Below are 25,922 nucleotides of genomic sequence, written 5' to 3' on the forward strand. Positions count from 1 at the left end.
GACATGCTTCATTTTCAGTGAAGGAAGGAAAACTACTGCCAAAACCTCGCTGCTGAGAGCAGCACTGCAAATAGTCATGGTCTAGTATGACAGAACAGGAACTCACATGCTTATAGCTGAGCTTTTCCTAATAGTTAAGAATATCACAGTTGGTGCATGAACAAAAATGTTCTACCACACCAGAGGTGAACAGATCTGACGGGGGAGTTACTACAGCAAACACATTTCAAGAGACACCACTACAGAGGTACTGCAGCTCCAGGGAATAGTAAAAGCAGACATGATCTAATAAGAAACCTTCACATAACAGCTAGAGATGTTTAAAACTGAAAAATGCCTTCAGATTTTACTGTGATTTACCTTTATAGCAGCTTTTTTCTCCACAAGCCCTGGTTCAGAGCTGTACAGCTTTATTCCATTAAGTGAGGTTAGCATAATGTTATTAACAGAAATGCAAGCAACAGAATATGATGATTATTTCCAAGGCTCAAAAGTTTTAATAGCAGAAAGAATCATCTCCAGTGATAATGCAGAGTTTTTATTTATGTTAACAGCTTTTTACAATGTATACTCAATAATGCTAGAAGCAGTTTGGGTGGATCCCTTTTTCCACATGAAGATATCAGTTTGAAAAGGCAATACGAAATGAGTTAATAGCCAGAAATCTCATTATATAAATACATTAGAAATCAAATGCTTTTACAAAGAGATATATATCCCTGAATACAGTCACCTCTTTGATAATCATGGAATTTCAAATTTAATTGTAGGCCAGACTATCTTCCTATCCCTGAGCTGTCAAGAAAGTCCATGAGGTGCAAAATGGGTTTATATAAAATACTCTTTTATTTCAATTGTAGCATTTTCATATTTGGTCCAAAGTATCTGGAATCTTACTAGTCACTTTCATTCCATTTTTAGTCTGCTTTGATCTGTCCATGTTCCTATTTTAAAAAGCTTTCCATGTTACATTTTTAGAAGTGTATTTTAATATTTAATTAATATGTGTACATATGTATATTAAAAATAGATTAATTATGTGACTAAGGAAAATGCAGAATTGGTCTTAACAGCGTAATTCCAACCACTTTAACAAAAGAAATCAACTGTTTTTATAATCCATGGGGAATCCTCTCCTAAAGTACTAAAATACTCAATCCTCTCCTAAAACAGTCAAAGTAGCTAAGAGTCTTCCTATGAATAAAAATGGAATGGTTTGTCATCACAGAGTTCACTGTAAGAAAGCATTTGCAAGTGCAAATACATTTGCACTGCAAGGTTATTATTTTGCTCAGGAATCACTGAAATCAAAAAACCACCTAGAAAATGTCTTGCAGTATTTATTTGACTAAATACTAATGCCGAGAAGACTTTTTGAAATATAGTCACATACACTAACACTACCAGACCATTCATGCTCATATGGACTCTCAGGTTAAAATCCTAAATAGAAGTTTGTTCTAAATGGGTAATGCTATTGTCTTTTCCCAAAAAGACAACACTAAGCCCCATTTATAGCTATTATATGGTTTTGTCTTCAGTAGAAGAACGTCTAGTACACCTGATCAAGAAAGCAATTTGCAGAAAAAAAAAAAACATTCTGCCCTGTTACAAAGTCTGCCCTTTGTAGAAGACGTACTTGAAACTTGGAAATAAAAAGAATCAAATCGATTCCAATATGGAAGTTCATTAAAAAAGCTGTGGAGAAGATGATGCAATTTGTTAACACAGAAGAAGTTCTCATGTGAAGGGCCCAGTGGCTAAGGATATGTGAAAGGGCTGCTCAGTTAACCAAAACAGGACAGGCCAACAGCACAATCTTACTTGTGTCCAGAAAGTTCTGGAAAGCAGAAAAGCTGATAATGCCACATTAATTGCTAATTAAATATTTGCTACTGGTGTCTACTCCATTACAAAAACATTTGTGTATCAGAAGAAACACATGTCAAGTTTTAATCTCTTGGAGATGCTGTTGGATCTGCAAGAGAACAGACAGAAATATAAATGACTGATACTGTAACCACACGTGAGGACACACAACACACACACTCAAAAAAAGCCACTTATCTGAAAGACTACATACCATCTTAATGTCTGGCCTTCTGTTTTTTTTGTCATTCAGACACCGATCAGCAATTGAATACATTTTATGAACTGAAGGTACATCCCAGTCACTCATCTTTTCATCAACATAATCCTCAATAGTTGCTTCCTCATCCTCAATTTCATCTTTTATACTTAACTACAAGAGAGTTTGAAGCAATGAGCAGATAACATTGTAAGGATCTGAACAGCCTTAAAAAATATAAATGAACTATAAATTTTTATTTATTACTTATTTTATTGTACATTATTTTAATTAACATCATAAAGCAATTTTCTTTAAGCTGCATTATACAGATTTAATTTTTTCCCACTTCAAGGCTCAGTTTCCTAGTGTTGGCTGTTTTTTAAGCAAAGCATGATCAACATAAACTATTTATGTTTACCCACAAATATGAAAGCTTAAGTTTGTATAATTTTTCCTTTTTTTGTCACTTTTATAAAGCTTCTTTCTCTAATGCCTTCTGTTTCTAGTCTCTGTGGCTGCTGTAGCTATTCTAAAAGCAAACTTGTAGACTGAAATCAAATTTTAAATCTCACAGATTTAGTCCAAAAGTCTCCAGTTCCAACACACTTGAAATGTGGTATCTGTAGTAACACATACTTCATTTGCACTTCCTTGAACAGTAAGAAGTAAGAGGCAACGAGTAGAGGGAGGTCGTGCCTTCCTCTATGAGTCAGTCTGAAATTGCTGACCAACATTCAACTACCTCAAAATTTTCAAAGCTGGGGGTGCCATATGATCTTACACTGACCATTCTCTTTATGCTGCCAGAAGTACTTCACAAAGATAAACTGTACTAGTCAAATCATACTCCACATTCCTTTTTAGATCCTATCTCTGAAAAAGCCTGCTTCAAAAAAACTGAGTTCTCCAAGGTCTTTACAAGCTCAACAGGATAACTATTATGCTACTCCAAAAGATATAGCTTAGAAAGACAAAAAAAATCTATTAATAATACACAGGTATTCCTAAAGCTGTGGAAGAAAGTGATCTGCTATCAAACAGTATGGAACATACGAATCCAGACCTCAATGCTATTTCAAACTTAGTAAATAAATTAATCTTTATGTAAAAAGTATTTTAGGAAAACCTTGGATTAAAGAGTTCAGAACATAATTTTAAACTACATAAAAGACTAAATTATGAAGAGCCTTGTAAGATTTTTAATTCAAGAGAGTGAGCTGAGACATTAGTTTCCTAAGTAGTAAAAAAGAAGAGGAAATTCAACCCACCCATCACTCTGCAAAAAAGCTCTTACATTTCAAACTTCACTAACTAGGGTTAAAAACACAAAGTATTTGCAAATTATTAGTAAAATTGAAGAAAATGGAAACTGATATAGAACCATAAAGAAACAACTGAAGTGAATAGTTCAATATGTTCCAGGGAATGAGGAATTATCAAGGTATCTGAGAGTAGGCTAATAAAGCACAATGGTATTACAATAAGAACCAGTACCAAACCAAACAATTCCAGTATCAAACTGGAAGATGACAGCCTTGAGGGGTGAACAATCTACCAGATCTACCAGCCAAGAGATAAAAGTTTCAGACTCACCTCTAAGACAAACAGATTATTGACATAAGTGCTGCTTTCACAACTACATATTTTGATGACTAATTTGATTGTCTCAGAACCTGTTAACTGACTGATTTCACATAAAGTAATTCTGGAGCAGGAGGAGGGGAGGAGAAGGCAAAAAGAACATACCAGTAACTGTGGCTCTCGGTTTTCATCTACTGGAGGAAGACCCGTTATTATTTCCAGTAAGACCTAGGAGAAAAAAAAAGCCGAAGAGAAAATGAAGCATAGAATAATCCTCAGCACATATACCATTTGCAAGAAGTAGCATGACCCTCAGACTTTCAAACAAACGCTCCCAGGATCTGTATTTGTCCAAAGATACAGTCATCTATATAATTAATTGATGTTGCTGTTGTTGCTACCTTTATTTTTAATGACCATTATTAGCAGTGTGGCTTACGAATTTCAACGCAAGTTTTTCTCACTCTATATGATGTTCCTTCAAAGCAAGGCAAAAGGATTTCCAAACTATTCAGACACAGTGTCTGGCCTATCTTCTCATGAAACTTAATGCCATGAAGGAAGTGGTCAAGAGTCATTAGGCTCTTAGATCTATTGGATTCATTATCTTATGGATATCCATTAATTCATGTAATGGATTCATTATTCTGCCAAATATTAAGTTCATGTCTTTTTTGTACTCAAGTCTAAGGCAAATCCCACATGGACATTGTACTTTTAGTACTGAAATATAGTAAAACACATTAATTTTGAACCATTTTCTTGATTTTCTTTTTCAGCCTGAGTTACACTTTCGTGCAATACTAGGAAAGCAGAAACAATGTTCCACATCACTTCAAACTACATTTAGCAACAACTTGGAATATTATTTTACTCTGGTCTTTCACACAGAAAAATCAACACATTCAAACGATTTTAAAACAATCAAAGTTTAGAAACACTATCTTAAGAAAACATCTATTGGGGAAAAGGAGAAGTATAGCCCAGAGTAGATTTTTTAATTTCACATATTCTTGATTTTGTACGCTTTTATAATTTACAAAAAAAAGTCATATACTGCTTTCCACATTCTACTTACTACTCCAAAACTGAAGATATCAGATTTAGGTGTTATCTCTCCTCGCAGAGCTTCAGGGGCCATATAGGCTGCTGTTCCAACAATTCTTTCAGTCATGATTGTCTGTGTGAATGTTACAGATGCTCTTGCAAGGCCAAAGTCAGAAATTTTGGGTATGTAGGTATCAGTTAATAAGATATTTGCACTGGGGGAGAAGGAAGGGGAAAAAAAAGAAAAGAGAATTTTCCAAACCAGTACAATAATTACGTTTTGTAACAGACTAATATCTCTTTAGTAACCAAATGCAAACCTGCTATTTTGACTGCCTTGAAAGCTATTTATACATAATTCATATAGCAAATTATGTATGAGTAGTTTTGTTAGAAATTGCTCAATTTCAAAATCAATTTCTCTAAGTAAATCAAGAACTGACGGCCAAGATCCATCCATATTTTTTATTGTGTGTGCACGCATTCACACATAAAAACCCCCACTTTCTTATAAGAAACCAATATGTTGCACTTATGTTTTGGCTTTAGGAAGGACAATAGAGAACACTTAGCTCTGATCAACTTGTACTGGATCACAGCATGATTCTTATAGTCTAAATCTCTGCTCAGAACTAACAAAAGCAGCTTTTTATACCTATTATCTAATACTATGTCAACCATTACAAATTCATGTGCCAGAGGAATACTAATACTCTTATTCTTGCCTTGGAAGAAAACCAGAACACTTATTACCACTAGAATAATATATGTGTTGTGTTTCCACTTGATCTCCAGCTTTTACTTTCCGTAAAAAAAAACCAATCCTGACAAACGAGGCTCACCTCAGAGACCTTAACGCTTTCATAAAATACTCAGTGGGATGAATTACAGCATAAATCTGCTGGGTTTTAAACTTGTAGCACTTGGAACCATTTTAAAGTCACTTAATATTTCTGTAATCCTCATTTTCTGATCCCCTTAATGGAACTGTAAGAAAACCACATAGCCTGATACAATACATAACACTTACTAAAAACTTATATTTCTAACTTCCCCTTGCTCACCAAACCTTAACAAAATTAACACAGCTATAAGTTAGAACAGATCACTTGGTGTTAGAACTGCTGTAAATAATGCTAAATATAAGACCGCTACAAAAGGCCAAACACTAGTCAAGGCATCATCCACCAACTGGTTTCATATTTAAAGCTCAGCTTCTAAAAGGAAGAAATCTGAGCTTCTTTTCAAGTTGAGTCAAGTCCAAGAGTGGTCATTTTTTGGATACATCATAAAGAGCACAACAGAAGCAAGTTTTTCTGCAACTGTCAAGCTTCAAGAGAGAAACGAACTATTCCTTTGGCATAACCAAGTGAAAAAAAACTATGAACAACTGTGAGAACACCCATTCAATCATGTACCCTCTAGCCTATAGAAGCTGTTCTAGTGCCTGTGTGGTTATGAGTGGTCTCTACATGTCACAGCAAAATACAGACTGAAGTTAATCTTCTTAGATGTCTCTTCATTTAAGTTTTACCTGTAAGTGGCAGCACTATTAATAACATCAATCGAATTTACTGAACTATTCACACTACAAGTTGCAAAATGGAATCCAAACAAAAAACAAAACCCAATTCTGTAATATGATCAACTCACAGCAGTTAGAAGAGCAGAAGTAGTGTAGGGTAAAAAAGAGCACCCCTTCCAGTCATTACACTTCTCCAGAGGCTTAAGCAGGGAAGAAAGAAGAAACATTGTCAATGCAGCAAGCACATACATGAGGCAGCTGAAGAAAAGGCTTGTTACTCACAAGCTGCAAGGTGCCAAAACTGAAGATGCCTATATTTAGCAGAGGTGCCAGAAGCCAGAAAGCTGTTGAAACATTCATCCATGACACCCAATCAGTCAGCTGCTGCTTCTTAACCCTCAAAAGGAGTAAGGCATTTGGGGCTTTTCTTCAAAGACTTGGACTAATTTTTAAAAAGACCAATACAATGAACTGTAGCAAGAAAGCGGAAACAAACAAGCAGACAACAACCCCTTCACCCCCTAAAAAAAACTCCCCAAAAAACCCAACCAAAAAAACCAACCAGAAAACACAACCAAACTCTACAACAAAACGCTCCCTTTTCTGAGCTCTGATACCCCCTAGAAAAAAATTCTAGTATAACAAACAGTGAACATTATCATTGAAGAATTCTGAACTTCATAAACCTGACTGAAGCAATTTTACTGTCTTCATAAAAACTAGGAGTAAATCAAAGGAGATTGACACTGAAAAAATATTCTAGGAAAAGGAAAAAAAAGTGTGGGTTTTCATCTGAAAAATTTCCTATTTAAAAATTCATTGTTTTCCAACAGCAGCTTATTCATTAGCAGCATGTTCTTGCAGCACTCAAACAACTATCTGATAGTAACAGATTACGATACAAATTACAATTTACATTACATTTTAGAAATTATAATACAAATTACAATTACAATGCAAAATCTCATGGCTGGAAAGCTGTCCAGTGGCTAAGGGAGCTGGGGTTGTTTAGCCTGGAGAAAAGGAAGCTCAGGGGAGACCTTATCACTCTACAGCTACCTGACAGGAAGTTTAGCACAGTGGAGGTCAGTCTCTTCTGCCAAGTAACAAATATTTGGACAAGAGAAAATGGCCTCAAGTTGTGCCATGGGAGATTTAGACTGGATATTAGGAAAAATTTCTTCAACAAAAGGGCGGTCAAGCATTGGAACAGGTTGCCCAGGAAAGTGGTTGAATCACCATCCCTGGAGGTATTTAAGACATGTAGGTGTGGCACTTAGAGACATGGTGTAGTGGTGAACATGGCAGTGCTGTGTTAATGGCTGAACTTGATGATTTGCAAGGTCTTTTACACCCTAAACAACTCTATGGTTCTAATAGCCTCATAATTATCTATAGAAGTCTGTACTGGTCATGTCCTTGTGGCACAGACAAGATTATGGTGATGGATGTCACTTGCAGAAAAGATTTGTGCCCTTGACTGAAGCAATGCTTTTTAAAGTTTGTTCTCTCTAAAATTACTTTAATGAGGAAGAAAAAAAAAGAAAAGAAAAAAGAAAAAAGAAAAAAAGTGAAAATGCAGCCAGCAATAGTCTGCAGCTTTTACCTTTTAATATCTCTGTGAATATGATTATTTTCATGCAAAAAGTTGATGCCATTTGCTGTACCTTGAACAATTTTACATCTTGTATTCCAAGAAATTGGTGGAGTGTCATTCTTCATTAAGAAAAGAGAAAGGCAAGTAAAAAAGTGAAAATTATATATATGCAGTCACATAATCCAAAACAAAAAACTTACAAAACCCCCATAACCCAAAATGGACTTTTTGCTATGATTTGTTGTTTTCAAGTAAATCATTAAAAATACCACTAGCATACCTTTCTTAATTGACTTGGGCAGATATACATGCATTTGTCACATTCTGTTCTTTCCCTGCATTTTGCCGTAGATTAATTCACCAGTTGCAAAAAATGTTCTTGGTTAATATTTGACTCCGACCTTACAAGATCAGCTGCCCTGCAGAGAATCTACCACACCTTCCACTTCACTCTGGCACTGATACCAGAGCCTTTAACCCAAAACAAATAGTTCAAAGCAATCCACAGCTTCTACTAACAATGAGAAGTCATTCTTCCAGTGTCTTTGGATTTACCACTTCTCAGGAGTTTAAGTTTTATTTGTGTCACTAACTAGGCCTTAGAAGTGAGGACACCTACATTTCAAAACCACTTCTTAATCTTGTCAGTGGCCGAGAGAAGAGGATTACAGCATCTCACCATTCCATCACCTCCCTCGCCTGCTCAAAATTTAGACAAGAAGATGACATAAGCAAGAGTCCATGCCCCAAAACACATCCAGTGAAGTCACAAAATGAAGTTATCAGCAAGAACATTCAGTAAGTACATCCCTCACCTATTTGACCTTATCAGAAAAAGATTCTTTCTGATTTATAGATTCTGATTTAGATTTTTTTATTTATACTGTAAATCTGTCTCTTCTTTGTAAAGGACTGTTTAGTATAAAGCAGAGTTTTTGAACTCCTTCAACAAACTAACATGGACACTGATCTAGTAGCTTAAGTCTGACTTACTAGTGGTATCACTCTGTCTGTCCTTCATAGACAGAGTTGCCTTATCAAACCAAAGCAACTTATTATTTATTAAAAGCCAAGGCTAGAAGATATGCCATTTGATTAAATTAGAATAAAACACTGCATTTACACAAAATAATAATTTTAAAAAAATGTAATTCCCATTTATTTAGAAAGAGGTATGTAAACTATGAGCACTGTGTTATAACCACTATCATTATGACAATGAACAAAGGGCAATTTCACAATCCAGAATCTCAAGAACTAGTGGAGAACATGCCAACATTAGAACTGTGAACAGTACTGCAGCACCCTTTGCACTGCTTCACACAGGCACAGCAAGTCCAACCGCCTGTGCCGCTTCAGGTACTGGTACATGACATTGTATTATCAGACTGATTTGATTTTAATCTATCGAAATCATTTGAATAAAATGTTATTGGAAGAATACTTGTTATCATATTTTCTTCTAAAACACAAGAGCAAGTAGCAAAACATCATCTGGCCATTACAATTCAGTACTGTTTCAGAGACATTCCACAGATACTTATACTTTAGCAAAGAAGGACAGTTGGAAGCTAGAAAAGATTTTACTTACCAGACAAGCAAGTCTGTCAAGCAATGAACCATTGGGCATGTATTCATACACCAAACAAGGCTGAGCACCATCACTTGAGAAACCAAGTAATTCTACTAGATTTTCATGCTGACACCTAAAGCAAAGGATAAAAAAAAAAATAAAAAAATCTGTTCATATATGTTCTGAAAGACACTGAACATTTGAGGAAAATACAAAGCAGAGGGAACTTGATTCCCAATTACTTGTTTCAGCTCTACTGCACACAGCCAAATTTCTGTGGTGATGCTTGAAAACAAACATAGTCATGCTGTACAAGAAACATTCTCACCGTGAAAATCACTAAGTTATCCTAGAAATACAGAAATTGTATAAGACTGTACTCACTTTGCCATCATGTTTATTTCTTGTTCAAATTGCTGCTTCAAGTCCTGAATACTAACATCGACCATCTACAAAAGGAAGTTTTTGACGTTAATATCACTGGAGATATTGAAATGCACAGTTGTTAATTTAAAAAAAAATGGAATTGTAAACCTTTCTTTAGATGTGTTACATGTAACAACTAGTTAACTGTTTATTCAGCTCGAAAATGAAGTATCAGAACATGACTTTTAATTCCTTGGAACACAGCATTATTGGACAAATAGATCCAGTTTCAGCACAGTCACCAACCTACCATTCACCGCATACTCATTATAAGATTAACTTATTCACACAAACCAATGGTTATGAAGACTAAAATTCTATGGCAATACCTATTTAGCTTGTGAATCTTACCTATATGAATCTGAAATGGAAACATCCTTAGCAACCCTTCTCTTGTGCCACTTCTCAGCAGGGAGAGCACTCTGCTCTTCCTGACAACTTGCCTGAGCCACTCAAAAGGAGCTACAGAGAAGGTGAGAATTGTTCCACACGACTGTGCCAACTCATTCATGGGACTACAGGATAAGATTCTCAATCCAACTAATATTTAACATGGTGACACTTTTTGAATTATATCATTCTACACTTTCCACAATAAGCAAGATAAGTCTATACTATAAAGTAAACTGTCATTAAAATGAAAAAAAACCCAGGAAACTCACAGCAACGAGCTTCTTGACAGCCACATTTCTGCCATTGATGTAGCCTTTGAACACAACGCCAAAGCCGCCTTCTCCCAGTTTATTACCTCCAGATGATTCTGGTCGGGCATCAAAATTATTTGTAATGCTTTCCAAATCATGAAACAAAAAATTATGGAAATCTGAAAGACATATTTGATATTTAGCATAAAGCTCTGATTTCACTTAAGGAACAAGTATATTGAATAGTTTCCTGGTTCGGTTCAATTAAAACAAAAACTTGATACCACACAAATCCTGACACAGTGGAGCTCTACTTCCAGATTCATGATGAAGATACCAGAAAAAAAAAAGGCAGATAAATAACTAGCTATGCATAATTTTCTTCACAACTAGCACTGTAGCAGCCTTCTGATTCTATTTCTTGTTCATACTTGTAATACAGGTAATAGAAATTAAACATGCTGCAGATCACAGAGAGAGCCACGCTGCCTTAGATGTAAAAAATACACCTAGACCACATCATGTTTCTGGCAGTAACACAAAAGTGGATCTTTAGGAAGGAATAGATCAATCATACACTCTCCTAAAATGCCTACTTTAGTCATCTTTTCTCCAACAGTCTTAGTCATTTCTGACATATAAAATCCAGCTTTAAAACATAAGATGCTGAACAGTCTATAAAATAAGCATTGGAAAAGGGCAACAGGATTATGTGTGGCACAAAATAAATTGCAATGTAACTAACAGTCAAGTCTTCCATCACGTTAGGTGACTTGTTGGCAAGCTTAAAGATGCTGTTTCCCATAAATGCACAATAATAGGAATAGAGTCATCACTCTTATGCTTTGCTATAATTTATTTCACATGGGATGAAGGACAGATCACCAAAAAAAAAAATAGTACTTAATTCTAGCAAAATAATTGCCTACCTGTGTTACTGGACTGTGAACTGCTGGTTTTTTGACTTAAGTGGGAAGGATCTGAATGTTGCTTCTCAGTACCCTGAGCTAAAACAGGCTTTATAGATGCTGCTTCTTTTTCCTGTACAGGTGGTTGTTTCTCATGTATAGGCAAGGTTTCCTGTGAAGAAAGAGGTAATGTAACTTCTTGTGGCATCCTTACAGGTTCTGAAAATGGAATTTAGAAAAAGTGTTAACTACATTAGGAACCAGAAAAAAACCTTGTAATATTAATGCCAGTATTTTTTAAAATTAGGAGACACGTAAACATCATGAGAAGGTTATATTCTGCCACCCTGTGTCAACTTCAGCACTCCTACTGAAACTTGGAACTCATTTAAACTGTTATTACAAGTAATAGAAAGTACATCCACTTTGGGTTATTTTGACCCAATCCTTTCTGATTTTCTAGTTACTATGAAGCTCTTTAGCATCTTAGAAAACTGAGAACACAGTACAAAAATGTACAAGAGTAATAGTTACCTTGAAGCAACAGGCTTGCTGGTGCTAGGAATTGATTTCTAATCAGCAGATCCACAAGATCAGCAACTGTACAGTTTGTTGTTCCCCAGTCAAAAAGCAACTCACATGTAGGACTCTTTCCCATTTGTACAAATGCCTCAAATCTCCTTAAAAGATAAATTAAGACCAACGTTAAAAAAAAAAAGTGACCTGAAGAAAGGTCACAAACCCAAACCAAACCCCACATAAAAAACAATTCTGAATGTACTGTACAAATTCACTAATCTTCTAAAAAAGCAGCTAAAAGCCATAAAAACATTCAAAAACAGGGGAAAATATTACAAAATATGGGAAAAACTAAGGCAAAAGCATGTATATGTGGGTTTAGCATCTTTGTCCGGGACACATAATATAGTGGCACATGGGACTAACAGACAAGAGAATGTCAGCAAGAGACAGTGGGTAAATCAGAGCCAGATCAAATGGAAAAATAATTCAGTGTTTTCTTCCATTTGGCATTCACACTCCATTTTGAATGTTTTGAGATGGGCATTAAGCAGAAATTGAGATCTAGTATTCTGACTGATTTACTACTATTATAGAAAGACAAACAAAGATTTAATGCTAACATCACTAGAAAAGACTGGAAACCCAAAACAATAGATACAGTATTTAAAACCTCACAATCTCTGAAACAGCTTTGGGATTCCTTCCACAAGCCCTTCAAGTAACAAGGTGTTCATAAAATACTGCAGGCATTACTTCTTAATTAAACTTGTAGACAGCCCTAGGCCTGTCTACTAACATTTGTTGGACATTTTCTTGGGAACTGTGAATTGAGAGTTATAGCCTGGTAGTCTCTTGGGCACAATGAGGTCAATCTTTACTGGTCTGTAGGATACAGTTACACAGCCAGTGCTGTATTGCTAAAAATACATGTCTGTGGCTGTAATTAAGGCTAATTTCCTTCGTCAATTTTTCTTGGGCTTGTCTAAAAACTGAGCTACAGAACAATTAGGAGTAATTACCTTGAGTTCCCTCAGGAAACGGCACTGTACCTTACCTTTATAGCACACAAATTACAGCAAGTTACAGTAATGGGATGGAAAACAGGACGGACACCGGTACGGGATGGACAAGGCAGTTATGTTAAACAGGTAACACACGAGGTTATGTTACATGACTTTTACGTAGGACCTTATATGCATCTGGCTGTATCTGCCTTCACCGGACGGATTTGTTATATCCATGGCGAGCCTCCTCCAGCCCTCCTGCGGGTCGATGTAGTCCGCCAGCCGCCTCACGAGCCCGTAGCTCAGGCAGCGGACGAGTGTAGAAGCTGTCACGGGCTCGCCCATCCTCAGCTCCTGGGGACACGAGTGGCGCCGTCACCTGTCGAGGTGCCACACCCCCGCCCGCCCGACAACGCCCGGCCCCGGCCCCCGGCCCGTCCTCACGCCTTCACAGTCGCCTCCCGCCCGCCCGCGGCCACTCCCCGCGACGCGGCTCCCGCCCACCATTCCCAGTAGGCAGGAGCCCCCTCCGCCCCGCAACCGGCGGCAGGAGCCCCCTGGAGTCCCCTCACCGCCCCCGTCGGTTCCCGGCAGCGGCGCCCACACCCCACCCGGGCGCGCCCCGGCACCGCTTCCTCTTTAAGAGGGCGGTGCCATCCCCCGGCCGCGCTGGCGTCACCGGCGCAGTGAGGGGAACGCGGAAGCGCTCTGTTCCCACGCCGCCTCCCCATAGGCTGTTCGGGATGCCCCGCCCCTCGGCGCGCACCACATCCGGCAGCAGGGAGGGGGGTTCCTTCCTTTCATCTCTTTCCCCCCGGACCTGTGTGAGTTGGTAACGTCCTTGGGACCGTTTTACCTTGGGGGGAAGTTGTGGCGCCCCCTGGCGGCCCTACCGGAGGCTCGCGGAGCCGCTGCCCGCCCGTCCTGCCTCCTGGCCTCCATCCCTGACCCCATCCCTGCTTCCCGGCCCCTGTCCCTACCTCCGTCCGGCCTCCATCCCGGCTTCCGTCCCTAACCCCATTCCTGCCTCCAGGCCATTATCCCTACCTCCGTCCTGCCTCCCGGCCTCCATCCCTGCCTCCTGGCCTGTCTCCCGGCCACTATCCCTGCCTGCCTACTCTCCTCCCTCCCTCCCAGCCTCTCAGCATCCTTTCCTGTAGCAGTTGTTACTATCCGCCCTCCTCCCTCCCCGTTTCCCATCCGCTCCCGTTGCAGTCGCGGCGTGCCCGGCCGGGGGCAGGGCAGGCCCGGCCATGCTGCCCTCCTTCAGTTACCTGACCGAACACACCGGCTTCCGCGGCACCATCAAAAACTCCCCCGCCGACTTCGTAGTGACAGAAATAGAGGTGCCCGAACGCTTCCTTGGGGACAGCGGGGCTGAACTGCCGGAGCAAAGCGCCCCGTGCTCCCCCCAGCCCAAACAGCGAAGAGCGGAGGCCCCCGGCCCGGGTGCCCCCCTGTGTCCCCGGGGGGCTGCGCCCGGGACCCCGGAGCGCGACCCGGGCCGGGCAGGGGGCGGCTGTGCTGCATTCTCTGGCGAGAAACAGCGTGAGGGAGCACCTGAGCCGAAATCCGGCCTCGAGGAAGCCAAACTGGAGTCCTTACTCGGCAAACCCATGAGCGAACTGCTCAATAAGTTTGCTTGCGATCTGAAGGAAGCGTGGGGCTTGGAAAATAATCCGAGTGCTGGCACTAGGGAGCTCTCGCTAGGACCCAGGTTGGACAAGAAAAGTCGGGCTGATTTACACAGTGCTGTTAGGCAGACATTCCCCTTTTTAGTCACTGTTACAAAAGACAATGAAATGATTGTAAGAGGAAATGCTGATTACAGAGAACTTTGTCAGTTAGTGACCGAAAAGGAAACAAGTGATTTCTTTAAATTTTTAGATGCAAAGCTAGAAAATTCGACGTTTTCTTTTGAGCCTGATGGAAACAAAGAGCACAGAAAAGTAGTTCACCATTTTCTCAATAGAAAATTCGGAAAACTTTTAGAAACAAAGTCTTTTACTGTGACAGATGTCAATGATCAGCCAAATATGTCAATAACGGTACGGTTTCGAGAAAAATGTGGGTCCAGAAAAAGGTCTGCTGGTGGTTCACAGGAAAAACAAGATGTTTATACAGGTAAATACTACATTTTTACTGAAGATGGCAGGTATTATACTGTTCTGTAATAAGACAAACTGAATCATTCTTCTATGATGTGTAGGCCCGATTGACTCATTGTTTATTCTGAAATAAATCATTATCAATGTAGTGTAGTTACGTTACTGGAGAATGACATGGATGAAACAAGTTACTGCAGTGATTTTAAATGAACTGTTCTGTGATAATGGTTACAGTTCTTTTGGTTGTAGCACTAACTGTGGTATTCTCAGTGTGTTAACTTTCCCTTGAAAGTAATTGGGTGATGTTAGGAGGTGTATCTAGATGTTGGACAAGTTAGGTCAAATATGATATATGATCTCATTCCTACAAGCAGTTGGTTTCTGATTTAGAGAATGTTTCTAGAAATACATCAATGCATGTCTTTTGAATTGTGTTGCATTTACTCAGGTACTGTTTTTAAAGGCAGCAGGGTTTTCTGGTTGTTCTAAGTTCTGTGTACTGTGTCTTCTTTCTTTCTGTTCTGAAAAAGTCCCGTTTCCTTTATTTTTGTGGGGCGGGAGGACTATTTCTTTACAGTTTCCATGCTATTACAGTTTGAGGGGAAGAACCTGCCCATCTGTCATGACAGAACACCTGTATGATTTAGAAGTGCAAATTCCTAGTAATTTTGAGATGATTGTTTCAGCTTTCACCCTTCAGAAAGAAAATCTAGAAACACTAGAAGCAATTGGCTTGTTGGCAGCAGAACTCGATGTTCTTCCTTCAGACTTCAGTTACACTGGCATCAAAGATAAGAAGGCTATCACTTTCCAACCTATGGTTGTGAAGAAGGTGACTCCTGAGAGGTACTTCAAATCTGAGTGCATTCAGTTTAGCACATAATTTTATATGTTAATAAGTATCAATCTGGTGCAATGTTTTGAAATGTTTTTACTGATGTGTGTTCCCTTTGCCTGTATTGGAGGACAGTGGAAATGGCTTTAATATTTTGTGGCTTTAGGGAATATGCAGCTTAGCAGTGAAGTCCCCCAGTGGGGAACTTGGAGAAAAGTGTTGCCTTTCTCTGTATTTTTTGTAATGAAAATATACTGTGTTGTCTGGGACAGTATTCTTGCAATTCATGCTCATGGGATCCACTTTAAAATTTCTGAAATACTACCTGGAACTGAGAAGAAGCCTATGCTACAGGATGCAACAGGTTTCCACATACTGTCAAAGTATTGTCTTGTAATCCCCAGACAACAGCTTAAATGCATTATAGTGCTACAAAACTAAAGTAAATCATTACAAATGTACTTTGGACAGATGCTGTCTTTGAGTGTTAAGTATCAACTTCTGCCATATTGTCCAGTTTAGAAACATAGGACTAAATAAAGAAGATATCACCAAACCTGAGGGAAGGAAATACATTCTGAACAATGTGTTAGTAATACAATATGTGCCTTTCCATTCCTCATTTTTGTTACTTTTTGTAGCCAAATGAGTGAGTAAAAAAATATATATTAAGTTTGCCATAGTAACAGAAATAAAATTCTTGAGTCAAAACCATAACTTATTTCTTCCTCAGCTTTAACTTTCTAGTGGGCTTTGTTCATAGCAACAAAGTGCACTTTAGGAATGAAGAAAAATGGAATTTATGGTTTCAGGATTTATTACTAACCTAAGTATACATCAGTGGTAAAATTCCACTGCAAACTGGGCTGTAGGGCCAATTGTCCAAGAGATAATTAGCAAAACTTTGCATTAGTGCTTAAATGATGAAGCAAAATAGGTAAATGCATTCAAACCACTACTGCAACAGAAGAAATAAATCAATTTTATAAATAAACAATTTATAAAGTTATTAAAATACTGCTTAGAATGTAAGATTTTATGCTGAAAGTTTCCTTTAATTTGGATTACTCTTTTTTACACATAAGAACAAAGAAGTTGATTGGATATTTTAAAGGGCACATACTCGAACTGTCAGCTGTGTTTCCAATTACAAGCATATGCGAGCACATCAGAGAATCAATGTGCAGGGAAATTATGTATTGGAGGGGTTTTTGTTTGTTTTGTTTTTTTATATGAGAATAAGGTTTTTAGAACTGAAAAGTAAATAAATGACTTGTTTTTCAAAAACAAAAAGTTAAAAATTCAGGTTAGTTACCTCGAGAAAGTTCAATGAATTGCTTCATTCCCATATATGTCAACATCATATAAGTGCAAATGATGCAAACATTTAAAAAGTATTTCTGGATTATAACTAAATTTTAAGACTTCCATCTCTGTATTTGGTTTGGTTTTCTCATAATAGTCTGTTTTACATCCCATTTTATTTTTTAGGAGCTTTTTAATTCTAATGCAAAGGTGAAGAAGATATTTATTACAAGTTGGATAGCTTTAGTAGAGGATTGTTTGTAATTTCTCCCACTTATTTATGTAGGCTGAAAGAAATTGGAAACAAAATGGAAAAAAAGGGCATGAGAATATACAACATACGTTCAACGTACCAGCACCTCAGGCTCGGTCAGCTGAAAGGCAATCACTTTGACATAATTGTGAGAGATCTCCAAAAGCACAGTCATGACCCTTCTGCAGATTTAAAAAAAAGAATATCTGAAGCAATGGAAAATGTTGAGGTAAGAAAAGCCTCGTGGTTGCAAATAATGAACAGTTTTAATTCTTTGCTGTTAAAAAAAATGCTTTTAAGGAAAATGCTTGTAATAGCACAATAATGGCAATATTTCCTAATTTTGATGCTTCTTGTGGTTTTATGTCATTCCTGCATTATTTATGGAATCAGAAGTAAAACTGCCTTCCAAGAGGGGACCACAGGTGAACTCATTGTGTTATGGACTACAGACTGCAGAGTGGTGCAGCAAAAGACATGGGGAATTCAGTAGCAAATGAGTATGGATATATGAGCCATTGCTGCACAGACCTGAGGCTTAAGTGATGAGTTTCACTGCAGGATTTGAAGGGGGAAAGAATATAGTTACTCATATACACAATACATATGTCAACTGGTTGCCTTCTTTGGTCGTGTGAGGAACATGCACGGTCTGCTTGGGTGAAGACCTTTCATGGCATGAACACACATAAAATGCCCATATCAGAGAAAGAAGATCCCTTGAAAATCAATGGATTTTGATTCTGTTATCCTTAGTCCCTGAAGAAAACTCCATCGTCAGACATTCTTAAACCACTAAGAAAAATAAAAGTAAATAATGGAAAGGAAAAACTGTAGGTGTTTTTTACAGCAGTGTTTACTGTTCATTGCCTGTGCTATGCTGCATTTGCCTGAGTAGCGATTTTGTAATCCAATGCATATAAAAAGCTCGATTACTTTAACTTGACCTGTAGTTGTATTTATTATAATTAACTATATAGAAATAATATTGTTTCACTTAACTGAGTTTTTTTAATGATGCGAAGACAACAGTAGAACTTGATTGTCTTTTTAGATGTTTCTAAATTAAGTTCCAAAATATTGTAATGAATCATGAGTAATGTTTTCGTTATGTATTATTTCTGATTAAAAAACCCTGTTTGTATGCATTTGGGATATAAATATAGATGTGTGTGTTGTATGCATAGTGATACTAATGGTACCTGATACTTTCATGCTTTTAACATATTTATTCTTTACCATTCTAGACAAAAGGTTTTGTAAATTACTACGGACCTCAGCGGTTTGGACAAGGACAAATTGTTCAGACAGATCAAATAGGATTGGCTTTACTGAGTGGAAAAATGGTACTTCCATTTTGTAATTTAAATAGTTACTGTCAAGACAATTTCACATTAGTTGCAATGTCTAGGGCTAGAGTTGTCCTTCCCAGTGAACAATTTCATTTGTGATATAAACTCACCTGTGTGCTGGAAGCAAGTGCCAGATCAGTTTTGATAACGTAAGCATGAAGATCTTCATACTGAAATAAATAATCTTTATGGTTTCAGGATTTATTACTAACCTAAGTATACATCAGTGGTAAAATCAGGTAAAAACCTGCTGTTTCTAAACAGCAGGTGCAGATTTAAATAGTTCAGGAAGTGATTTTTCTGTCTGTGATTGGAACGTGAGTAGGATTGTCTTCATGCCACTTGGCAGGAAAGTGGTTGCATTCCATACAGGGTTTCAATACTGAAATGAAGCAGTCTTTATACAGTGTTTATTGATGGTTCTGATTGCCTCCTAACTTTGAGCTGGACCTCTTTATCCTGCTTGGGATCTGTTTACTTCTTAAAAAAGTCACATGGGTTCATAAGAAACAATTTGCTTTTTCAATACTATGGTAATTTATCTGCTATATAGAAAAGATTTCTGCTTTCCATTATTCCTTGGCTACTTTCCCAAACTCAGTTCTGAGTGATGTAAGCTAAGGAGAGCTTATTTCTTAAGTAATAATTCATAAGATAAATGTACTTTTCAATGTATATGATACAGTACTTGGCACAGATCTAAAGACGAACCGCACACTACAAAGTCAAAAGGATACCTGAGTATCCTGTTCTTCTAATCTTGTTTTGATTCTAAGAAAAGTCAGGAAAACTTATCTTCCAAATATAAGAATCAAGATTTGAGGGCAGTCAATGAAAGTTAGTGTTGATGTATCTGACATTTTGAATTCTGGTATGCTGGCCGTTGGTACCAGGTGTCAGTCCCTGGGTAGTAATGTTTTAAATCTCTAGTCTTAACTCAGTTACTTTAATTTAAAACAGGTAGGAACTACTACTTATATTAAAAATGTGCCACTATGTGTTTGCACAGTCCAATATGGAGGAGGACAAGAACGAGATGTAACAGGTCAGTGTAAGTGTAAGCAAATTGAGTGGCTCCACTGATGTTGCAAGTAGCAGAGATTACTGTAGTGTTTTCCTTGTCACAGTGTCATCTAACCTGATATAGATCAGTATTTAAAAAAAAGGAGAAAAAAAAAAAGAAAGATGATTGTCCCTCTGTATGAGACTGTGGAAAATGTTCAGTCTAAATTTTGCATGAAGCATGCAGGAGGGAAAGAAGGGCCCTTCCTGTTCAGGATAGAAGGACGACAATTTAAAGTGGAGAACTTTTAACTGGATGATGAAGAAGAGTGACTGATTTTTCACAGAGCTTTGAAAACTGTCTTGTGTCTTCTTGATGACTAAAACTTGCCTTTAATTTGAGAAAGGACACAACACATTGATCTGCGGTTCATGGCATTTTCTGTGAAAGGGAGAATTCGACTTTGCCCTTAAAGAACTGATACAACTTTGAGACCTTGCAGAATATATTAAGACAGAACTGGATGCATGATTGTCTGTATAGTTGACAAATAGTTATGTTTAACTGCAAAAAAATATAAATTTTTAATATTCTTCTTTTAAGGTGGAAGCTGTGAAGTTGTTCTTCACACCTGAGGATACTGATGATCCTGTAAACAATGCAAAAAGATACTTTCTTCAAACTGGTATGTCCAGTTAATTTGTCCACATATTTATTGTGAGAGAGTAAGGTGTTGCTGCACAGGGAGATACTTTTTATTTTCCCACTGCTTTATGCCACTTATACTTTATTCTGTGGAACTCTGTAGAGTTGCACACTTAAGAATTAGATGAGAATGAGGCCCTAAATGTGCAAAATAGTGGAAAATTAATGTACTTCAGGTGCAAGACAGTATAGAAGCAAACGCTGTATATCACAATGCTGGAAAAGACTAAGATCATTTTATCAGAGCGTTTTTGGCCTCCTTCCATCTGTCTGCTTTTGGACTATAAACTTATCCTCCCTATAAGAGAAGTATACAGAAATGTGCTACCCAACTAATACTCAGCACTTAACACATCTACTCTCTTTCTATCTTGACCTAAAATCAATAAAATACATCAAAAGCAGAAGTATGCTAAGTGCTCTGTTTGCCATATTTATTGCTTTTGTCATTCACCTGAACTTTCTGTCCAAAACTAAAAATTTGGAGTTGCTCTCAACTTCAAATATATTTTTTCTTTTCAAATATCCCACATCTATAAGCCTGCTTACCTATCTATCTGTAGATTGATAGAACAACTATGATATATAGCTTCAAATGACACAGATATGTTTAATTTCACAAGAAAATATAAGACGAATCATTCTTTTTTGTACATTGATGTATGATGCATGGAAAGACATTGATGTGGACCCTGAAAGCAGCTGCTTGCCTTTTCCTGAAAGCAAAAGGTAAAAGGCTATGCAAAAGGCCTCATCAGGTAATCACTTGCAATGAGAAAATATGTAAACCATAACATTTTATATATACAACATTGGAATAATTTAGTACGAATCTGATTAAATGTATTTTCATCTTGGTTGAGGCTCAGACTTCCCAGTGGCCAATGTAATTTTTGCCTTTAAAATAAAGACATGATGCAAAGTAGTGGTTTAATGTTCTTTTATAGCTTAGTTTTTACTTTGTTACCTGATCTAAAAAAAACCTTAGGAGTGATGAAATAAGTTTCTAAAAAAAAAAGGCAAACTAGACTGAATAACTGAATGACAGCTATTTTAATTTATACTGCATGAAATAATAAAATTCATGGGACTGTTGATAGCCATATTAGATGAAGTTTGTCTAACATGGCATGTGGAAGGAAAGGAAATAATAACCTAATGGCTTAAAGAGGTTAGACTGATACGTTTTTCCCTACTTGATTATTTCATCTTCTTAAGTGTATTTTTTTCTCTCAGGTAATATTTGAAAAATCAGGGATTACTTACATGGTTATTTTTGTTTATATCAGAAGATGCAAAGGGCACGCTCGTGATGCTGCCAGAATTTAAAGTAAGAGAGAAGATGTTGCTACGAGCTTTAAATCGCTATGGTGTAAATCATGAAGGCTGTACCAAAGGATGGCTCAACATTCCTCATTCCTTGCGCATATTCTATGTCCACGCTTATTGCAGTAAAATTTGGAATGAAGCAGCATCGTATAGACTGAAGATTTATGGCTTAAAAGCAGTTGAGGGTGATCTTGTCCTCTCAGAAGAAAATGATGAAAGCATTTCCCTAAATGACAAGGTGAGTCTTCCCAAAGTAGTTTCTTGTAAAACAAAGAAAGAAACAAACAAACAAGAATCAACCAACCAACCAAAACAAACAAACAAACAACCAAACAAAAAACAAACAAAAAACAACAAAAAAACCCAAACCAACAAACCAAAACAAACCAAAACAAACCAAAACAAACCAAAACAAACAAACAAACAAAAACACAACCAAAAAACCCCACAGACAAAACAAAACCAAAAAACCCCAACCAACTTAATACACTTGAATGCATACTCAGACATATGCTAATGCCTTTATTTTGGTTCATTCATTAAAATATTTAATATTAGTGAAAACGTTGAAAAACATAATGTAGCTTTTTTTGTTGTACCATAAACAGACATAGGAGCTAGACATATATTAGGTTTTATCTGTTTTGGCTGTTCATTTTATTCAAGAGGGAAGAAGGAACAGAATGTCAGAATTGATACATGTGAAAATTTATGCTCTTCTTAGGATCTAACTGGGGAAACCCTTCAGAGTGGACTCTGGGTGTGCCTGTGTTACCAGTCAGTGCAGATCTGAGTCTCGCTCCCAGCTCAGGCTTTCCCATTATATATATTGCTGAGTGTAAACCAGTGGTGAAAGGTGGCCTCAGATTGATTGAACTGGTAATCTCGTTGCAACTAAAAAGGCAAAGCATGGTTAGCACAATTTCACTGATAGTGGGTCTAAACTATTAGCAGCTATTCTATGTAGAAAATGTAGCAGTCTTTTTGGGAAAGTAGTAAGGGGCCAGGAAGTGCTTCTGCTTGCCCACAACACAGCCTGGAAGCTGTGCATGGAGCTGTGGGTGAGCCAATGAGCAGAATCCAGCACTGGAGTGTCTGGTCCCAGGTTTTGGCATGCTGAAGTCCATTTTGAAGCCATCTCTTAGGGCTGGCATACCTTTTTCTTACTATGAAAGCAGTTGGGTCTCTTCTCCCAAGTAGCAACTGATAGGACAAGAGGAAATGGCCTCAAGTTGTGACAGAGAAGTTTAGATTGGGTATTAGGAAAAATTCTTCACCAAAAGGCTTATCAAGCACTGGAAAGGCTGCACAGGGAAGTGGTTGAGACACCATCTTTGGAGGTATGTGATGAAGCTTTCGCTGTGGACTTGGTGGTGCTTGGGTTTACAGCTAGACTCAGTCTTTTCCAACTTTGATGATTCTGTGATTATATCTTCCTCCTGATCATCAGATAAATCATAGAACTGTGCACTGTTTTACTGGAGAATTAGCAGGTGTGTGAATAGGCAGAATGTAATAATTTCTTTTGGGTGAACCTCTTACAAATTTGAAGGCAAGAGCACTTGGAAGATAACCTCCAGTCCCTATGGAGTGGCTTCTGTTTCCACTGAGATTTTTCTTTAACAATATTTTTGAGAATGAATGTTAATAAAAGAGTAGATCAAATGAAATTAAAAGCAGAGGTATCAAATTCAGTGTTGAGTTACTGAGTTTTATGTAGATATATTCCTATTTAATATAGAATGTTTTTCTTCGTATTTTTGCTTTTGCTGCTGCAAAAGGAGTTGCATTGACTTAGTTAACTTCAGACTCAAAGAATATTAGTGGTAGCTAGCATCAGTAAATATTTAATGCAATTACCATCTATCAGTAAACTGATTATATTAAGCTTATCCTAAGATTTTTTCCATACCTGAAAGAGTTTATTGTCAAATAACTCAATGTAGCAGTCAAATAACCTTAGAATCCTTTACAAGTTTGGGAGTACAATGTATAATTGCTAAAAAACAAGTATATGTTTTTACTTTTTAAAAAGTGGGTGCTTTTTTCTTAACTTCTTAAATGTCTTGTCAGGTTCATGTAGTCACTGCTTCAGAAGAGTCAGCTAGAAAGTATTCTATATACCAGGTAAGTCTGTATGAAAAATTCTGAGTTATCTCTTTATTTGATTAAAATGTTTTGTTTTAAATAAAATGTGATTAATTTAACTGATGTATTCTTCTTCCCTGCCAGAATGCATATTAAAGAAAACACACGTAAACTAATCTCCACTCTCATAACAAATTTACTTTGTAATGGAAATAAGTACCGTGTCATTTGCAGTATGGCAATATTTATCATGAAGCTGAATACTTTGAAAAAAATTTCAGTCTGCTGGCAAAAACTTTCAAAAATAGTTGATGTTCTAATTTTTGAAGGTTTCAGAGTGCGTACTTTCGTAGTCTTACATGGCAGCTGAATGTCTTTATTGCTGTATCTTTCCCAACAAACAAGGAAATTATTTTTAATATATTCCTAGTTTGTTTTAGGAATCCTGATACATTGATTATTTTTTCTGCATTAACTGCATTTGAGATACCTGCAGCGCTCTGGTTTACTATTTCAGGCCCTAAAACACAAGGTTTAAAAACATTTGAAATTGTTATTACATGTATTTAAAGAAGAATGGATGTTACTTCAAATATGTTTGTTTTGGTTTTTTTCTTTGAAGGTGGTTCTTCCAATGGTGGGCCATAGTATCAAGTATCCCAGTAATAAAGTTGGAGAGTGGTACCATGAAAGACTTTCTAAGGATGAACTGGAAATGTGCAAATTCAGAGTGTCACCATTACAGCTGAATATACCTGGATGCTACCGACTCATTTTGAAAAATGTTCAGAATCTGTCATATTTTTTGGAAGGTGGTGAAAAAGGGATCAAAATTGAGGACAGCCATCTGAATGATTTAAAAGTCTCTCTTCACATATCATTTGACCTTGATCCTTCATGTTATGCAACGGTCTGTCTGAGAGAAATAATGAAATGTGACTTTTAAGATTCCACTTAATGAAAGATTGCAGGAATATTGTACAATGTTTATATTTTATGTGTAATGCCAAGAACATAAGGGAGAATAACAGGTTCAAATCATGAACAGGAAAAAATTGTAGTTTGAGATTCATACAGATTAGGAAAAAAACTCACGCAAATCCTTTGGAATACTCAAAAAACTATCCAAACTCTAAATGCAAAGCCTTGAAAGCATTGGAGTAAAGCTGTATGTTATATCAGGCAGGTCTAATAGAACTTAAAGAAACCATGGGCAGCTAGCATGAATTTCCTCTTTGCATAGATATCTGACTTGCAGAGTTAAATCCTGGAAAAGTATTTGCAGCAAACAAATGTATCTTGTTTTTCATAGTATTTTTCTTTAATGTTTTATACTAAATGCTGTTCAAGCAATAATGTTAGAAGTTTGCAGCCTACAGGTATCTAACTGAAAAGTTATTGTACTGAGGTTCGCTAAATATATTGTATTTTCATTTTATTTAGGCACTTAATGTTAAAAGGTAAAAGTCCTTAGTCAACAGTGACAAGTCATCTGTTGCTTTATCAGGCATTCAATGAATTTCCCAACTTAAGTCAATATTAAGGATTCCAGGATTAAGTAGTGCATAGTTGTTAATGCCTTTTCCAGTAAGCTCCTCAAGATGAGGTGAGTACTTAACATCACTGAAAAACCAGTAATAATAAAACCAAAACTATGTTATATTGTTTACAGGATAAAGAGTCTATTCCTGTTACTGTGAAGCATTATGGTAGCACAAAAAATATTAATTGAACCAACTGTGGGATAAAAAAGCTTTTCTTTCTTGATTAAAAATAAAAGGCCGTTAACTGTGATAAAAATGAGTGGATTTGTGAAAGAGGTGAGAACAAAAACCCCATAATTTACCTTGACTTTAGCAAGGTGTTCGGCAGTGTCCCACAATATTTACATTGTGAAACCAAGTTAGTACATATTGGTTTGGATGGGTGGACAACCACATGGGTAAAAAAGTGGATGAAGAGGTTCAGGGAGTAGTGATTAGCAGGTCATCCTCTACCTGGAGTGAGTGTCACTGGGATATCTTCTGGGCCCCGTCCTGTTTAATG

The 25,922-nt window shown here is 37.3% G+C and overlaps 2 protein-coding genes across 6 annotated transcripts in view; one reads left to right on the forward strand and one right to left on the reverse strand.

The window, feature by feature from the left end:
• IRAK4 (interleukin 1 receptor associated kinase 4) overlaps window positions 1-14,275 on the reverse strand; it is a 38,546-nt gene extending 24,271 nt beyond the window's left edge. For 2 of the 4 annotated variants that reach the window (XR_010430811.1, XM_064655870.1), the window contains exons 1-11: window positions 13,471-13,590; window positions 13,083-13,252; window positions 11,907-12,052; window positions 11,394-11,591; window positions 10,483-10,643; window positions 9,779-9,843; window positions 9,413-9,527; window positions 7,831-7,940; window positions 4,731-4,914; window positions 3,818-3,880; window positions 2,084-2,242 (exon numbers count right to left, since the gene is read on the reverse strand). Coding sequence is in view for 3 of the 4 variants with exons in the window: in XM_064655870.1 (XP_064511940.1) it covers window positions 2,084-2,242; window positions 3,818-3,880; window positions 4,731-4,914; window positions 7,831-7,940; window positions 9,413-9,527; window positions 9,779-9,843; window positions 10,483-10,643; window positions 11,394-11,591; window positions 11,907-12,052; window positions 13,083-13,243 (1,362 nt within the window). In the remaining variant the exon portion in view is untranslated. Of the gene's footprint in view, window positions 1-474; window positions 1,979-2,083; window positions 2,243-3,817; window positions 3,881-4,730; window positions 4,915-7,830; window positions 7,941-9,412; window positions 9,528-9,778; window positions 9,844-10,482; window positions 10,644-11,393; window positions 11,592-11,906; window positions 12,053-13,082; window positions 13,253-13,470; window positions 13,591-14,172 lie in introns of those variants that run through there. The other 2 variants (XM_064655871.1, XM_064655872.1) reach the window with 2 other exon arrangements.
• PUS7L (pseudouridine synthase 7 like) lies at window positions 13,733-25,676 on the forward strand. 2 transcript variants are annotated; one of them, XM_064655868.1, is made up of 8 exons: window positions 13,733-15,022; window positions 15,693-15,852; window positions 17,433-17,628; window positions 18,647-18,745; window positions 20,358-20,439; window positions 21,749-22,026; window positions 23,862-23,915; window positions 24,499-25,676. In XM_064655868.1, exons 1-8 carry the CDS (start codon window positions 14,152-14,154, stop codon window positions 24,820-24,822), a joined length of 2,064 nt encoding a protein of 687 aa, XP_064511938.1. In that variant the 5' UTR covers window positions 13,733-14,151; the 3' UTR covers window positions 24,823-25,676. The 2 variants fall into 2 exon arrangements, with proteins under 2 accessions (XP_064511938.1, XP_064511939.1); XM_064655869.1 differs by having other exon boundaries at window positions 14,873-15,022; window positions 15,707-15,852.
• Window positions 25,677-25,922: the final 246 nt, after the last annotated feature.

The sequence above is a fragment of the Pseudopipra pipra genome, chromosome 5 (genome assembly GCF_036250125.1).
Source record: "Pseudopipra pipra isolate bDixPip1 chromosome 5, bDixPip1.hap1, whole genome shotgun sequence".
NCBI lineage: Eukaryota > Metazoa > Chordata > Aves > Passeriformes > Pipridae > Pseudopipra > Pseudopipra pipra.